Source organism: Erpetoichthys calabaricus, chromosome 10 (assembly GCF_900747795.2).
Source record: "Erpetoichthys calabaricus chromosome 10, fErpCal1.3, whole genome shotgun sequence".
In the NCBI taxonomy this organism is placed as follows: domain Eukaryota; kingdom Metazoa; phylum Chordata; class Cladistia; order Polypteriformes; family Polypteridae; genus Erpetoichthys; species Erpetoichthys calabaricus.
This window is the reverse complement of record NC_041403.2, coordinates 136,787,955-136,806,878: the sequence shown is the minus strand read 5'-3', so window position 1 is coordinate 136,806,878 and position 18,924 is coordinate 136,787,955. Positions and strand designations below refer to the sequence as shown.

General features: G+C 38.6%; 1 protein-coding gene across 2 annotated transcripts in view; it reads left to right on the top strand.

The window, feature by feature from the left end:
- Positions 1–18,924, top strand: part of LOC114659434 (formin-H) — a 235,050-nt gene that overhangs the window by 101,664 nt on the left and 114,462 nt on the right. For both annotated transcript variants that reach the window (XM_028811923.2, XM_051933105.1), the window contains 2 exons: positions 12,209–12,320; positions 15,646–15,736. In XM_028811923.2, coding sequence (XP_028667756.2) covers positions 12,209–12,320; positions 15,646–15,736 — 203 coding nt within the window. The remainder of the gene's footprint in view (positions 1–12,208; positions 12,321–15,645; positions 15,737–18,924) is intronic.

The window sequence follows — 18,924 nt, the reverse complement described above, 5'->3', positions numbered from 1 at the left end:
AAATTAAAAGCTACCTGTATAAGTTAGACTGTTATTTTATTTTCTTCAAATAAATTAAAAAGAATTCTATCAAGTTTATTTGCTCTGCATACAAATGCCACATTGTGCTGGGTGGAGGTGTATCCTGGTGGGAGTGCTTACTATTTTAAACTCCAGGTTTTAGCATTAGAGGGTTACTTACAGCAGAAGACTGGGGCATCGCCTTATCCTTTGCATCCCTCAAGTTATCTGCTGGTGATCCTCCTCGTACTTTTTGACTACATATACAGTTTTAAAGAATCATTCAAAGCAAAGTACTGTAATTGTAAAAATCAGAGATGCTCCTAATTATGTGGAGTTTATTGATCTTTTTCTTGTGTCCTTTTCATTTGCCTGTATATTTCTCACTTTTTAAAAAGGCAAGACCTTAAAATTGGTAGTTGTTGAAAATGACTAATATGAGGTGTATTAATTAGAGAGCTTTTAACAAGGCATTCTGTATCATCATTAAGTTATTTGTTATGTATCCTGCAAGTGACTCATCCAGTGGATGGCAGCAAGAAGCATCTAAAATGAGTGTGGCATCAGAGTTACCTTACCTAAGGTGATGAACCACAATTTTTATTTTTGTGCTATTAGGCTCTCTGGTTACTAAGAAACAAAGCCCTTGAGTGGTCTCATTTTAGCCATTTCTGTAAATAATTTATGCCACTTTTGAATCTCTAATAAATTCTAGTAATTTTCATTCACTAAAGAGGTTTGCAGACCCTACTGGTGTAGCAACACATCTAATGAGATAGACAGAAGATCATGCTGTTTTCCAGAAGTTATTTTTCAGCAGGTCTTATCACCCCAGATTGTTCCATGTGATTCTAAAGATATATCATTTATGAACTTTTGTTGGGACCAACTTCATACGCCTTCCTGCTTGTCTGCTTTTATCCGATATTTGTCTGACATTAATCATGGGCCTATACAAGTGGAATACATGAATCAATATCCATAATCCATTCTTTTTTTCATTAACTGGTAAAGGGGATGTCCAGGCTGGGTTTTCAACACCATTGGATATTTTCTGTTCCTTGTGCTCATCTGCACCAAAATGCTGTCACTTTTCAGTAGAGATAAGAAATATTTTCATATTGTAGCTTCTGTTCATTCCTTTCAAATTCCAAATGGTTTCCCTTTGTTGTAAACTTATGTGACTGGAAACCTGAATGTCAGAGTCGGTATTATAAAAAAAACAAGTTCAGATGTCTTACATGGATTAATACCTCTGTAATAATTGACTTTGAGGGATCTCAAGAAAAGAAGAGTACCTGTCTTTACATTTCACGAGGTACATAAAAAGCATCTCCTTAACTTTATCTTGGACATTGAGAATGTTTGAAATAAATTCTAGTAGTTGTTAATTTTTAATGGCATAATTATTTAAATACAGTAAAATAAACTGAAAACACATTCAGTTGCGATATACTGTAGTACACAACATTGCAACTTAGAAACAGGAGTAAGGGGTGCTAACTCTGCTGGAATTTTTCTTAAGGGTTTTTCCATAAGGCTTCAGGACATGGCAGCATGGTAACAGGGGTAAGGAGTACATTGTGTAGGCTGACTTGTGGTTTCTATTTAATATTATAAAACTAGCCAACCCACGGTGTAGCATACGCCACATAATAATTTATTGATGGGTGAATACTTCCTGAAAGACACAGTTGTCCAAATGGGGTGGGTTTGAAGATACGACTGTGAGTGAATCAAAAGATGGAACTCTGAGAGAGCAACACACAATCGTCCGTGACTGAAAACTGGTTTTGGCAATTACAGGCATATCTTTTTGAAAGTTTGTCCCTGCGCCTTATTAATTGTCATTGCAAAGGCCAATCTAACAGGAAATTGTCTGCGTGTAAACATAAAAGGCAAATTTGAATCTGATGGGGTCAGGGAAATCCGGGGAATATGGACAGATTGTGAGGTAGCAGCTGCGATAGTTTTACACTCCAGTACATTGCGGTGAATGCTGGTAACAGTTAGTCTAGTGCCTTTACAGAGACTTCTTGCTGGCATGAGGTTTCTGAGAAGCATGACGACTGAACCAATTTTAAGTTTGAGTTTATGCGGAGGCATGCCAGTGGGAGTTAGACTGCTAAGAAATTCTTCGGGAAATGGAAGTTGATGTGCGGGATCGTCTGTGACGATGGAGTCAACGCTGGTGAAAGTTACTTCGTCGGTAGGGATAAGTTTCAGTATCTGTTCATTAAGGTGTAGCGAGTCTTCGTTGGTGATGCTTAATATAGCTCGCGTACTGAGTTGTTCCGGAGTCACAGTTGAGAAGTTGATGTTGCCACATAATTGTTGAACGGGATCAGAAATAAAAGGAAAACAATGTGAAGGTAATGTTGCAGGTGTTCCGTTTTTCCCGTCTTGCGAAATCTTGTTCGTGAGGAAGAGCTGTCATATTTGTCGTCAGTGTAAGTACATGCATGTGACGCCACAAAGGTTGCTTGTTAATGCAACCGGTGACAGTAAGTGCTAGAGTTGGCGGGCAGGGCTCTGTCGTGCGTACCCCATGACGCGGAAGGAGGGTTAGAGTTGGCGGGCGGGGCTCTGTCTTGCGTGCTTGCGTATCCCATGGTCGGGCGACTTGGTGGATTATATATAGAAAAGCAGCCGGTACCGAAAAGAACAATGAAAAGTCAACGTGGCTCAGAGGTGCATGTGGACTGTAGTAGAGATGAAAGCGACTGAGGCGGTGTTTGATGAGGTATTGCATGCTGGCACATGCGGCTCTGTCGTGCATATCCCATGACGCTGGAGGAGGGTTAGAGTTGGCGGGCGGGGCTCTGGCGTGTGTACCCCATGACGCAGAAGGAGGGTTAGAGTTGGCGGGTGGGGCTCTGTCTTGCGTGTGTGCGTATCCCATGGTTGGGCAACTTGGTGGATTATATATAGACAAAGCAGCCGGAACCGAAAAGAACAATGAAAAGTCAACGTGGCTCACAGGTGCATGTGGACTGTAGCAGAGACGAAAGCGACTGAGGCGGTGTTTGGTGAGGTGCTGCGTGCCTCGAGAGCGAGGGTGGACTTGGGAGGAGGGTTAGAGTTGGTGGGGGGGGCTCTGTCGTGCGTATCCCATGGTCTTAGAGATGGTGGGCGGGTCTCTTTGAGTTGGCGGGCGTGTCTCTGTCGTGCGTATCCCATGGTCTCTGTCTTGTGTGCCATGGTTGGCTGCTTAGTGAATTGTTGGTGGGCGGGGCTCTGTGAGTTGGCGGGCGTGTCTCTGTCGTGCGTATCCCATGGTCTCTGTCTTGTGTGCCATGGTTGGCTGCTTAGTGAATTGTTGGTGGGCGGGGCTCTGTCTTGTGTGCGTCTTGCTTGTCATGGACTTACTGAATTATATATATAGAGTACTAGATTTAAAAATTAACCTATTGCATTAGGTCTGTCTGTTGACAGGAGCTTTCTAAGTGAATGTAAAATTTCTGAGTCTAAAATTAAAAACGAGGCAGACTACTATTCTGTATGACTTACCAGTCGAGAACATCTCTGTTGACAAGTGGGAACCAGAAACTGCTGCCAAAAGCTGAGGGTCCGTTGTAATGCAGCTGGATGCTTAACCACTGTTGAAAAATGTTACCTCAAATGAGTGCACTTGGGAGCTCCTAGAGGTAGTGACTGGAACTCTCTACATAACAAAATTAGCCTTGAGTCTTTCACCTTTAATGACTGTGTTGCAAGCAAGAGGTCTATGGGAAACAGGTGCTTCCTAAGGGTGTTGTGACCTGTTTAATGCAAGACTTATGGTGTAGTGGCTGACCTTGCAAGTAAAACTGTAGATACCTGGAAGTGAATTCATCCCATGGTACAAAAAGCGCCCAAAATTCAGGATGTACAGTAAGTTGGAGAAATGATTTACTGGCAGTTAATAAATGCAATCTGTAGACAGTCCTAGAAGTCAACAGAGTCTTGATTTGTTTTTGTTAATTTAATTTCCCTCACATTCCCTAGGACCTTGATGCAACATATACATAAGCACAAGACAAGTGCAAGACAAGTAATGAAGTATACTATAAAATAAATAAAAAATAAATGAGTAATAGATAATAATAAACTGAAATAAATAGTGATGAATAAATCATAATAAAAACAAGAGTAGTAACAAGTTGTACAAATGTACTACATACAAATAAGCTACTAGGAGCAAATCTGAGGGCAGGTGGACAGCACAGGGTTCAGAGTCCAGACCAACAACTGGTAGGTGCTGTTGCAGAACTGGTTTGGATGCTACAGTACCTTCTAATAGAAGTAGGACAAATAGACTGTGAGAGGGGTGGGAGTGTTCCTTCACAATGCTACAGGCTTTGTGGATGCAATGCCTAAAAAAGATGTCTTTAGAGGAGGGCAGATTCTTGATGGTGTCCCTGTAGAATGTGGTGAGAAGAGGGAAGTAGGCTTTATTTTTCAGCCAAGCAAAGGAAGTGGGGTTAATGCTGTGCTTTCTTGGTTATGGAGGTGGTTTTAATTAGTCCAGTCTACCAATTGTCGTATATACTTTCTGTAAGCTGACGCATCCCTATTGCTCATAAGATCCACCACTATAGGGTCATCTGCAGATTTAATGATGGTTTTATAGATGTATGCAGCTGTACAATTAAGAGTCAGCAAAGTGAACAGAAGTTGGCTGCATAGACAGCCCTTGGGTTCACCAGTGCTCAGCATGATCGTACTGCAGATAGTGTTTCTGACCTGGATTGTCTGCAGTCTATCAGTCTGGAAGTCCAGTTTCATAGGGAAGTATTGTAGCCTAGCAGACCCAACAAGTTAAAAGGTTATTATTATTGTTAATGTAGTGTGTCATTCATCATGAACTCAAGGGTCACCATATCTATAGGCAATCTTAAGTAACTAAATTCACTTTTATTCATAGACTTTTAGCTAGTGATTTTTTTTTGGGGGGGGGGGGGGATTTGGTCAATTTAGCTTGGTGCATATTATTATTACTATTATTATTTTTTTGTCAGGCTTATTTGTCTGGATCTCTAATATAAAGTTATGATACTCTTTCTGTTGTTCTTACCGTGCATCTGATGTTTGCTGGGACAGGTTCCAGCTTCCCTGTATCTCTGTCTGGATAAGTGGGTTTAGAAAATGAATGGATTAATTATTTTGGATAGATTTAATCCATGGGACACAGGGCTGTCATATAATACCCTCAGATCTGCCCATTCACACCCTTTAGGCCATTCTCCTCAGGTGCAGTTTGTCTCAAGCCACATCTACTTTTTGTTTCTCTACATCTCCAATTAGATTTATTTAGTGTACCTCTTTATTTAAGTCATTACTTGAATCTCTAGTATTGTTTGCTCTATTCTAGTTTCTGTTTAATTGTATTTTCAGACCTTTGTTACAATTTTAGTCTTTGTCTAGTAATTTTTCTCCCCTGGTTTTTGAATGTTTTGTATGTATTTCATACATGTTATAGTCAAAATATGTCCAGCTACGCAATGTTTGTTTTATTAAAGCCCACACCAAAAGTAAACTCTAACCATATGCAGAGTGCATGCAGTATACAGTAAGGATATCTGTAATCATTCTCAGTGTCCTCTGATTAATTCCCCAACAACCCACAAATAGAATATTTAACAAAAACTTACACATCAACGTAGTGCACAAGACTTTATGGTCAAGACAGTTAAACGTATGCATTTTAAGGCTTATTTGTATATACTACTATAAAATTTGGTTGTCTTAGGCTTAAATGACATAAGAGGTCAATCTCCTAGAAGATATTTATTCTTATGTAGTTATAAAAATAAGTTCAGGGTTTTGTAGGAAGCAATGAATTTTTTCTGCAGGCCTGCTATTGATCGTGTTTTGACATTGTCCATCACTCTTTATATTTGTGTGTGTGTATATATATTGTATATAATACACAGTATATAATATACATTGAGGTAAGGATTACATATGTCTTGAGCTAAAGTAGTAATACTCATTTTCATAGCACCAGATAGTGGTGACATTTTGCATATTGATTAGCACATTTCACTGTAAGTATGTATTTGTGACATTATTGACCCATCTACACCAGACAAGATCTTCCCCATCATAGTTTTGACCCATATATATCCCTTTCTATGATAATCTTTTGGAAGTGCTTGCCTCAAAGCAGGTACAGCATGCTACATCTTAATGGTTTGGTGGGTAATGACTGGCCTACTGGCAGTCCTCCTGAGCCTTATTATCCTAAAGACAATATGGTTGCACCTTTTCCATCTAGAAATGATGCCCTGTCACCTCTTGGCCTGAAGGTGTCCTGAGTTCTGTCATATTTTTCTCCCTGTTTCATCCTGTTTATGGATCTCCCATGTAAATTACTTTTGGAGCACCCACTATAGTTACAGAACTTAACATTCCCTGGTGGTGCTCATCTTTCTGCACTGTCATGTAATGTTTTGCCTTACTGAGGGGAGGGAGCCAGTGTGACTCTGTCCTGTACCATTCTGGTGTCAGCCTACACAGTCAAATAGCAGTCTTTGGTGGATTATAAACAGTATAGTATTGCAATTAGTACAAGGAATAAAATGCAATAGAGCAACCTGTTAATATGCACGGCACATTAAAATTACATCATTGTGAGAGGCTTTTATGAATTTGAAGCAGACCAAAATGGTTATAAACCTGAGCAAGTTACAAGAGACAAGACTTCAAAAGACATATAAAAGGCAGCAGACTGGGAGATGTTTTGATTGATTTTAACTAATGTGCAGTTTGTCTAAATGTACCTTTCTAAGATTCTTTATTTACCAATGCTGGTCCCTTTAGTAGTGACTGGTGTAGTTTGTCATCTGTAATATTGAAGTTCTGTCCGACCCCTTCACCTTTTTCTCATTTTGTTATGATGTGCTAAAACAGTTTACTTTGTTTTTTTTGAGTCATCAAGCAACACTCAATACCACACAATGACAAGGCAAAAAGAGGGTTTTAGAATGTTTTGTAAATTTATTCAAAATAAAAAGCTAAAATATCACATTGACACAAATGTTCAAGCCCTTTGCTATTACACTTGAAATCTGGCTCAGTTGCAGCTTATTCTGTTGATCACCACTGAGATGCTTCTATGCCTGGTTAGGAGTCCATCTGTGGTCAATTCAAGTAATAGGACATGATTAGAAATAGCACACATCGACCTATAGTAGGTCACAGTGTGCAAAAAACAAGTAATGAGATCAAAAGGAACACGTGAAGAAATTAGAGACTGCATTTTATTAAGGCATAGAACCCAATGATCTGGGAGATGGGAAAAACTTCCAGAAGGACAATCACCACTGCAACACTCCACTAATCTGGGCTTTATGGCAGAGTTAAAAGCCTGTATGGAATTTGCAAAAAAAGGCACCTAATGGAAACAAGATTATCTGGTCTGCTGAAACCAGAATTCGACTGTCTGGCCTTAATCTGGAGGAAACCAGGCACTGCAACATCAGCACAATACCATTCCAGTACTGAAGCATCATGGTGGCAGTATCATGGCAAGGACTGGGAGACTAGACAGGGTTGAGGAAAAGCTGAAGGGTGCAAAGTACAGAGATATCCTTTCTCCAGTGTTCTCTTGACCTCGGGTTAAGCTGAAGGTTCACCTTCAAGCAGGGCAACAATACTAAGCACAAAGTAATAGCAACCCAGAAATGGCTTAGGAACAACTCTGTGAATGTCGTTGAGTGGCAAAACAAGAGCCAGACTTGACCCCAATGAAACATCAACTTCAATATAATTGTTCACTGAAGATCTCCATCCAAACTGACAGAGCATAAGAGAAACTACAGAGAAGTTTGGCAGAAAATCCCCAAACCCAGGTTTGTGAGGCTTGCATTATCATACCCAAGAAATCTCCAGGTCAAAGGTGCTTTAACAAAGTACTAAGAGAAGGGTCAGAATGCTTTAATCAATGAAACATTTCAGTTTTGTTTTTTGTTTTTGCAAATATTTCTAAAATCTTGTTTTTCCTTTGTGATTCTGTGGGTAATGAATGTTGATAGATGAATTAAAATGATTTTAGCACAACACTGAAACATAAAAAAAATGTGTAATTCTTGAGGGGGTCTGAATAAAAATTCTAAAAATTCTGTATATAAGTTATGTGTACCTGACTCCAGTCATACAATAAAGGGCAACCATTCCTTTGAGTGTTCAATCCATCTTCATCCCTTAAGTAACAGAAAGGTTTCAATGTGACACAATGCATGTATAATATTTTAAAATGCAACTAGAAAAGAAATGATGTAGAAATTTATGGTCCATATGCCTGGTTGGTGTTTTAGAGCAAATGAAAACAGTCTCACCTTTATACTGGTTTAGTGGAGGAACGTCAACTTTAATGCATATGGCTGGAGTAGAGTTCCAGGCCAGATCACGATTGTAGCTGTGCACACAACAACAAGTAGATTGAGAGCCACCATAACAGCATTCGTGACACACTAACAGTACTGACAGTTCATTTTGAGCACTTTTTCAGGTTATTGTACTTGCGAATGGAGCCAGTGAAGTGTCCTACATTTGTTGTGTGTATGCCAAAACAGCTTGTTTAAGTAAAAGCAAGTTGTTGTAATAAAATTCCTTAGTTTACATCCCCTCCATTGCTTTTTTATAATTGATGGTTTATATTTAACAATAACAACACTTTAGTACTTTGTTAATTCCTCTCTGCATTTCCTGATGGATTCAATAAAGTTAATTTTTAAGTAAAAAAATATCCACAGTAAATCATTGAGTTGGAATCTTGCTAGTTTTTGAAATTTATTCATACATGTCTGGTTATCAGTAGATCACTTAAATATATCATAAGTAATTTGAAAGTATTTATTGTGTTTTTGCACTGTTGCTACAATGTAAAGAGAATACTGAACTCGGCTAACATGCAGATAATGACAATTCACTTTATTTGCCATATAAAATGTCTTGCATTAGGAATTTGTCATTTTTTTACATAACCCAACTTACTCTCCAGAGACACGCAGAGAGGAGCTTGGAATCAGCTGTTTGTACAGCACTCCAGAGCAATTGCAAGTTAAGGGCCCAACAGACCATCAATCCTTCCTGTTCCTAGCACAGATCCTTTAGCCAGAGAGCCACCACTCCACTGCACTTCATAACTGTATTCTGTTAGAGAGTAAAATTAAACAGCTGAGTTAGGTGAATTAAACTGAGTGGGATTTAAATTTTTCCTGTTCAACTTTACATTCCATGACAGATGTCTGATTTATGAAGTTTAGAGGGAAATATTTGGAAATATTTACTAAGATGTAAAATGAAAAGTGAAAATGTAGTATGGGGTTTGACAGCCACATAATACCAAAATGCAAAACAAGACTTATTTCAGAATTGGGAATTGATCACTACCTGTTTATTGTTCCTTTTACAGTAACAAAAGATACAGAGATGAAAGGAAAAAATGCATTGCAAAGTGGGTGGAAGTAGTTTTGTTGTGTATAAAATATACAGGGAGAAAAGCTCAGCATTGTTCTATACTGCAATATGACACTGTGAATGAAACATTGTGATCAGGCTAAGTTGTAGCACATGTAAAGACACTCTGTTACTACTCGTTTTTACTGTAACTAGTTTTTTTTTTCCTAGCTCTTATGTTGGCATAAACAACTAACAGATGCCTTGTAAGAATGTATTGACTTTCCCACGTGTTTTTTTTTTTTCATTTGGGTTATTTCCCACCTAATGAATCAAAAGAGAGTCACTGGACAAGCTTCATATAAAGGTGTTCCTATATCACTGTGCTAAAGTGAATCCAGAGCAAGTTCATTCATGTTTCTAAACTAATGTACTTGAAAACTATTCCTTATAAAACCTGTAATAATGTTGCTTGACAAAAACCAGAGGGGTCCATATTGGAAGATATATTGGCAGGCAGCTGATGTTTTGCTGTTACTGTGTGAAAAGTGTAAAGTAACAATTACACCTGCAGGGTTTCTTTCAACTCAACAGCTGGACGAGTTGTTGTTCGTCTGCACAAAATTAGGTCTGTTCAGTTACATCAATTGCTTCAGAGAGATCAGATCTTCAAGCCTGACCTACTTATTAGTCGCTGTGTGATAAATGCCCACATGATACAAGGAACTAAAAAACTGGTAGTCCTGTCAAGACAAGCCCAGCAGAGGAGGCAATTACAGGCATCCTGCTGGACACGAAAAACAGAAGAACCCACAATTGTCTCTGAAATAACTTGAAATCGACAAAAGTAACTGGCACCCATTACTGTATAGTCCGAATTTAAAAAAAGCTAAACTTTGTTTTAGAGTTTTGATTCAACAGAATATTTCAAATAGTAATACAAATGGAAACGACAGGGGGAAAGATGTTGGAACCATTAACCTAATATTTTGTTGCACAACCTTTACAGGCAATCACTGCAAACAAGCGATTCCTGTAGCTCTCCATGAGACTTTTGCACCTGTCCACAGGTAGTTTGGCCCACTCTTCCTGAGCAAACTGCTCCATCTCTGTCAGCTTTGAAGATTACCTTCTCCAGACTGCATGTTTCAGTTCTTGTCTTAGATGTCTGATAGGATTCACATCAGAGCTCATGGAAGGTCACTTCACAACAGTCCAGTGTTTTGTTTTTAGCCATTCTTGGGTGCTTTTAGCTAAGGTGACCATCTGTCCCCGTTTTCCGGGGACAGTTCCCTTTTTCGGACAACTGTCCCCACTCAGAAACATGTCCCCGTTTTGTCCCCAGTTTAAGATTTCGTCCCCTTTTTCAGCTGGTTCACTTTTTTGAATCTATCTCATCACCACGATAATTGATGGTGGTTATAACGAGGTTATGCTTTACCACATCCTGCAACTTTGGTGAGAAATCACGTGATAAGCTTTCGCTTTGTACTCTGTAGTGTTTAGAGTCCCTACCTGTGATCTGTACATTCTAGCCACCCCCCCTCCCCCCCCATGTCCCCGGATTGGCCCAAAAAATTCTGGTCACCTTATTTTAGCTGTGTGTTTTGAATTATTAACCTGTTGGAAGATCTATGACCCATTATTGAGAAAGAGCTTTCTGACTCTGGGCAGTATGTCAGAATGTCTTGAAATTTCATTGTGCCCTGTGCAGACACAAGGCAACCCGTGCTAGATGCAGCAAAGCAGCCACAAAACATAACTGAGTCTCCTCCATGTTTTACAGTAGGTATGGTGTTCTTTTCTTTGAATGTTTCATTTTTCAGTTGTTGACATACAGTTGATGTCACTTGCATTAAAGCTCCAGTTTTGCGTCATCTCTCTTGGCGCTTGTCAATATGCATTTTAGCAAATTCCAGTCTTGCTTTTTTATGTTTTTATTTCAACAGTGGAGTCCTCCCAGGTTTTCTTCCATTGAACCCACTGTCACTGAAAAAGTGAGAGATAGTGCAATCAGACACTGCTGGCCTTTGACATTGGAGTTCAGCTTGTATCTCTTTGGAAGTTGTCCTTGGCTTTTTGTCTACCATTCTCACTAGCCTCCTGCCCATTCTGGGGTCAATTTTCCTCTTGTGGCCACGTCCTGGGAGGTTGACTACAGTCCCATGGACATTAAACTTCTAATTTGCAGCTGTTGTCACAGGAACATCAAGCTGCTTAGAGATGGTCTTCTAGCCTTTGCCTTTAACATGCTTGTCTATAATTTTCTTTCTGATCTCCTCAGACAACTCTCTGCTTTCTTTGGTCCATGTTCAGTGTGAGAAAAATGATGATACCAAACAGTAACGGCGTTTAAAAAGGCTGAATAATTGATTTCATGATTGGAGACTTGTTAGATACAAAATGAACAAAGCAGCTAGTTTAAAAAAGCACTCTAATCCACTTATTTATGATCTTTTCTAGGGGTACTAACAAATGTGTCCAGGCCATTTTAGAAGATCTTTGTGGAATATACAGTAATTTATCTCTTTTCACACTTATTGTGCGTTACTCTGTGACATATCAATGGCATACAGGTATACATTGAACAATTACTTTTAATTTAATCACTTTTCAGGAGGTATACAACATTTTTTCAATGAGCTCTAAGTGTATCAACAAATTTATTCACGTCTGAATAACAACAGCTTGGTTCTGCTATCCGTTTTGGTTTTATTTTATAGTTTTGTTAAGAAAGTGGCTGACGATTGTAACATCTTAATAAAAGTCTTAATCTTACCTGTCCAAGTATACACCTATATCATCTTTTTGTCCTTTTCCTTAGACATTTTTCTCAAAAGCTTTCATGTACGACCATGTGAGCTAAAGGACAAGCTCCTTATTATTAATGAAGAGGATGGAGGACTAACTGATGAACAAATAACGTCTCTTCGAAGGTTAGTTTATTATAATTGGAACACTGCAGTCTTTTGTAATAGTTTTATTTTTCCATAAAATTCAGAGTGTGCTTTGCTTAATTTTTGGAACATTGTAATCTTTAATTAATATTAGAGAGTCTATTGCAGGTGTACTTACATTGTAATGATCACCAATGCACAATACAATTATACTGTAACCGTGAAAACATTTAAATGATAAAATATGTTGAAATACAATGATATTTCATTGCAAGTCATTTGTATCTTTATATGTGAAACAAACGTCCAGAATGAATTTGTAATTTTTCTAGTGTTTCAAGTGTTATAATATTTGAGGCACCATCCATAATTTGTAAGTATTATTTTAAGGAAAATAAAGTAACTTTATCTAGTGGCAAATACTTTGGTTTTGTTAATGGTGATATGGCGATATCTGTGAGTAAAATTAAAAAAAGAAACGCATTTGTTTGTACATGCTGCGTAGTGTCTGCTCAGTCCAGACTGCCTGTGTTCATGTCTATACAAATGCCATTACAGCCGTTTTTACATTGTTATTCTGAAATAATCAGGAAAAACAAATACAAGGAAAAGCTCCAAGGTCAGAAAGGATTTATTACGTTGGTAATGTTCTCTTCTCATATGCTGCAAACATCTTTATAATTATGAATTCTGAAGTAATTAACTGAAAACTGAGCAAAAATAAATACAACTGAATTAAGAATTCCTAGCTTGTTTGCAGCAAGCAGGCTGTCAAGGACACTGTGATCAGTTTTGAACTAAGTTTCATTTTACTAACTCTCCTTACAGCATTCCCACTAATGTAGACTATGAATGTAGTCCGCCTCCTGTTTCCCAAAGTCTATAACCAACTTTTTTTTTATGGTCATTAACCTCCTTGGTGGTTGGGAATTCTGTGTAATTATGGTTAAGCCCAAGTCCTACGTGACGCTTAATGATCTCCTCTACAGTGTAAAGCATGAATTACTCTCGGAACAGTATTCTCCTGCCATCCAGTTGATAAAATAACATTATGTTGCAAAAAAAGGTTAGAAATATTTTTATATGTTTTGCCAGTCTAAGGTAACTCATCAATATATATGAGTAGGGCAGAGCTTTCAAACAATACACAATGGCATGTAAATGAAAAGCTATAAAGCCAGTTTTAAAACTGAACCATTAGTTGAATCAAGTGATAATGGTGACAATGTGAACTGGTCATCAGGCGTTTACATGTAGAGTGAAACATATGCCTATGGCACTGTACAACTGTACCACCATGATGTGCTTGGTTAATTTGGCCACCTGAAGGTTCACCATTGTGCATAGCAAAAAGGCCAAAGAACTGCAATCAAGTGGAAGTGCAAAAAAGATTTAGCCTGCTAAGCACTGTTCATGATAGAGCAACTGTCAATGTTCATATGAGGGGAACTGTGGAAGTCAATAAGCCTTGAGCTGTAGTAGCTTACATTAACACAATGAGCTTGTCAGTTGTGCAGATCAGGAACTGACATTCTACCTCCTCATGCTCAAGCATCAAAAAAAAAAAAAGAAATTTGTGTAAAGAAACACACCTTTTCTGTCCCGATTGTGATGTCAGGTTGTGCATTGGTGACTGTTTCAAAAATATATCACATAAAGGACTTGCAAGAGAGGACAGAGCCGACTATACTTCCTTAGAAGGCGGCGTCCTTCAACATCTGCAATAAGATGCTGCAGATGTTCTATCAGACGGTTGTTGCGAGCGCCCTCTTCTACGCAGTGGTGTGCTGGGGAGGCAGCATAAAGAAGTAGGACACCTCACGCCTGGACAAACTGGTGAGGAAGGCAGGCTCTATTGTAGGCATGGAGCTGGACAGTTTAACATCTGTGGCAGAGTGACGGGCACTGAGCAGGCTCCTGTCAATCATGGAGAATCCACTGCATCCACTGAACAGTGTCATCTCCAGACAGAGGAGCAGCTTCAGCAACAGACTGCTGTCACTGTCCTGCTCCACTGACAGACTGAGGAGATCATTCCTCCCCCACACTATGCGACTCTTCAATTCCACCCGGTTGGGGTAAACGTTAACATTATACAAAATTATTGTCTGTTTTACCTGCATTTTTATCACTCTTTAATTTAATATTGTTTTTCATCAGTTTTTTATGCTGCTGGAGTATGTGATTTTCCTCTTGGAATTAATAAGGTATCTATCTATCTATCTATCTATCTATCTATCTATCTATCTATCTATCTATCTATCTATCTATCTATCTATCTATCTATCTATCTATCTATCTATCTATCTACTAAAACTGCTTTAGTACAGTAGTGATCATTACACATACATTTCCCAATGTTTATGTTGAAGTTTTGATATTTACATCTTTCTGTTACACATAATAATGTTTTTTCTTGTTGAAAAAAATTCAGCATTTTTGACTTGATTTTGTGGGGGTAAATATAACGCTAAGCAGGCTACAGAGAGGTTGTTGATCTAAAAACACTGTCAATATGTAGATCTGTTCCTTGTAAGCATCTCATCATTAGTGATTAGGCCTACAATGGTGGTGTCTTAAACAAATTTGCCAGTGGAGTTGGAGCTGCACTTTCCCACATGTTCATAGGTGAGTTTGATGTACTGTATATCAGAGTGTTCAGCAAACTAACCTTGGCTGTCCCTGTTTTGAGGGTTAATATTGAGGATGTGATGTCTGCATATGCTTGGGTCTGCAAATTGGAAAGTCCAAAAAGTAGTTGTAGATAAATGCTAAGATGTAATCTATGAACTGTACTGTAGCATAAAAGTTTTGTTATCTAGGTGTGCCAGGATGGTATGAAATGTATGTCCTGTGGACCAGTTGTGGTAATAAGCGTAGTGGAATTGGTCCATGCTAGCTAAAATATTATGTTTATATGTGCTACACTAGTAATTCGTACTCACAATGTGAATGAGTGTGCCAGTTGGTAATATTTTAAAGTGGCCACTTTTATTTTCCTTTTCATAGGGACAGATAATGTCTTTTTGCTATAAGCAGGGACCTTAGATTCTCTCAGTGAGATATTACAACATCAATAAAAATGCTAGCTATTTAGTCTTTCAGTGTTTTTAGCACACACTCTAATTTGGGCCAGTTGACTCGTCTGAAAATCGTCCTCATGTGTTCCACAGAAGCAAAGGGTTGAATCAAGTGGTACTGAATGATTTTGCATGGGAACAACTTTGCTAGTGTGCTTATAGTGGGCACAGAAAACATGAACTGTGAATGTGATTCATTGAAACTTTAGCTTGTAATCCGTTGAATGACCTGAATGAATGGATGTCATAGATTTTAACCATCTCCCCTTTTGTTTTTTTTACAGATATTTGCCTACTCCTGATGACATAGAAATGTACAGGTCTTGTAAGAGCTCAGATTCTGAGCTCCATGTTGTTGACCAGTACATGAAAGAGGTAAGGTTTCCATTAAGCAACTTATAAATTAAAAAATGGATAACACTGCCATCCTAAATAAGTGGGTAAAGTAACAAATTCATGGAAACTACTTTCTCTGCAATAAATCTCCTTAATAACAAAAAATCTTTTATGTGACGTGTGGAAGTCAGCCCAGACACCGACAGGCATAGTGACACAAGTGCTAAGCACGCATGTTGTTATTTCTTTCCTTTTGTCTTTATACTGCACCAAATGGCCACAATTATTGCTCAGTCCTTTTCCTCTCTCTTTCTTTCTCTTTTCTTCTGCCTCCACTCCTCTCCTGCAAGCTGTGTCCTCCTCCTCCCAACTCAGGCTCCTTGAACAGAGTGAGTCGGCCTCTTTTATACTGCACCCGTAATTATCCCAGGTGCACTCCCAGCAGCACTCCCAAGTGTGGCAGAAGTGCTGCATAGGCACCCGGAAGTCCTCCAGGTGTAGCGGATTCTTTTCTGGCAGCACTTCTGGGTGTGGCGGAAGTGCTGCAGTCCAGGCCTCCAAGACTGTCCAGGTGGTAGCCATGGCCCCCAGCAGGGTTGAGCTTCCAATCTCTAAGCCTGTGGCTCCGATGCAACCCAGGGGGGCTGCTCTCTCCTGTCCTGGGGGAGGTATCATCTTTCTCCTGGTCCTTCCACCATCGAGGTGTTCCGGCTGGGCAAGGGCCCCAGCCGTCCATCCACATGTTAAGAACACACTGAGACATTAGCTTCATATATAGAGTCATGTACCCTAATTTTCAAATATTATGTGCCTATATGGAGGCATTCAGTCAACCAGAATGTGTTAAGATATGTTCCATCCTTAGACTGACAAAAGAACAGTTCGAAACAAAATAGCACCACATTCCATGATTTCCAGGAGTCCTAGACTGTTAATTCGTTCTAATTTTAAATTTTAGGCAATTGAACTAGACTCCAAAATGTTTTGTAGAATTAAATCTCTTTCAAAGTTGGCTTCCCAAATAACTCCTGGACTGGACACAAGCCGAACTGAACTGAAGCTTTGCTACTTGAGGGCTTAGTTATTTCAGTTCTGCTTCTCAAGACTGTAAGAGGTTGTCCTTTGACCTTACTGGGATGGGCACTCCTCCAGACACTTCCTGTGACCATCTAGGGTGTGTCTTCATTGCAGTATTTCATGTCCTCTCCAGAAAAGTGAGAAGAACACGCTTTAAGACATCTGGAGTTCTTTCTTTTTGATGGCGTTCCCTATACACCTGACTTATGCCTCATATAATGGTGACTGCAACCATTTTAAAAAAGGGTATATTGAAAGCAGGTTGCTAGTATTCCTAGTAATTTATTTATGCTTACAATGAATAGGTTTTTCTGACTGCAATCATTTTTTATTGGCACTTTCAGCCTCAAGAAAAGGATAGTCTTCATACCTCTCTGTTGGAAATCAAATTATTTAAATAAGGAAATCAATTTTGACTTATCATTTACAGCTCAGAATATCCAAAGATGCAATTATATATCAGCAATTGAGACAAGATATGCAAAATGTGTTTAGGTCAAAAATAGTACAACATTTTGAAAAGAATGTGTTGATTGTATTCAGATCTTTGAGGCAACATCAACACTATGACATTTTCACCCATACTAAAACAACTGAAAATATAGTGCCTATACTGAGCATGGGCGCAGAATAGATACAGTACTGGGCAATACACTGTGATTACAGCAAGGTTTTAACTCCAATTTGCCGTTGTCGACTGATTTTCCGAATAAGCTCAAAACATAAACTTCATCGACTGTGGTTTTATATCATTGTGAGAGGGGTTGTGGTGCCCTGTTGCCACTCAGAACTGGGCATCCACACAATCAGAAGAATTTCTGTCTTGTCAGAAATTTCAGTCGGCTGTTTTGTAAAGTGAATTTTCTCATGCAGTCATATGCCTTAGAGTGTGTTCTCACTTTTCTGTGGGGGATTTGAAACACTGCAAAGAAAACACACTACAGAAGGTCACAGGAAGTGTCTTGAGGATATTCTGATGTCACTTTTGAATTTCCCAAAATTCATTGAGCAGTAACCTCAGTGAGTGTGTATCATATGTGTATAGTCCGAGCACCGAGCACATATAATCTATTACTAGTAACTCTTTCATGCAGTGTGAGTAGTCACTTGACCATGATATCTAACAATCACACAAAATGCAAGTTAGATGCATACATGTAAGCAACATAACAAGCTCAGTGGAAAAAGCAATCTTTTCAGTGCTTGCTTTGTTGAAATACGTTTTTCTTGTGTGCAGTAGAGTGTGCATTTTCATTTCAAATGTCTCCGGTTCTGGCAGCATTTCAAAAATATTTGTTTTCATTGGACAAAAGGCAAAAATGGAGACAAATGTCTGCCTTTATAAATAAAAACATATTAGTGTAAACAGTGCCTGATATGTGATCTGCCCCCACATCAAGCCATTAGTCTTTAACTACTTTGACCAAAACAGTTACTACAGTATGACCAGGTCTCGTACTTGTATTTTTCAAAAATAGAATATTAATTAAAAAAAAATAAGAATTGTATTAAAAAAGGTAGATTAGACTCTAAAATGTACCTCCAAAGACCATTTAAGGTTATTATCTATCTTGGAGGTTTGACTACCATCTGTTTAAAGGATTTGGAAAAATAATAGAATCAGTTGAGCAGTTAAATATGTCTAGTATGCTGTTGATTAAGCAGTCAGTTTTTAAGCAATGAAAAACTGTTTTAAAAAATATAACCAACAGTATAACCTGCAGAAACTCTTCAAGTCTTATAGAAAATTTTCATATGCCATATAAAATATTTATATATGTTATTAGTTTGATGCAGAAGGAAAAATCTACACTTTAGTAAAGTAACAGATATTAGTTGTAAACAGATTTTTATGCAGCAGCACACTAACCTATTCTGTACCTGGTATAACTCTAGTTCTACAGTTATCGTATTTGACTGAGATTTTGTTTGACTTGTTGTTAACATTCTTAAACCCACTTAATTCAGGTCATGGAGGGTCAGAGCATACCCAGCAGCACTGCACTGGGTAAGGAGCCAGCAGGGCCCATGCGGTTAGTTAGTTTTGGATTTGGCAGTCACATAGACATCTTTAAGATTTGTGAAGAAAAGCCAACAGACATGGGGAGAAAATTCAGAATCTGACCCAGGACTACAGTAAAATTCTCATT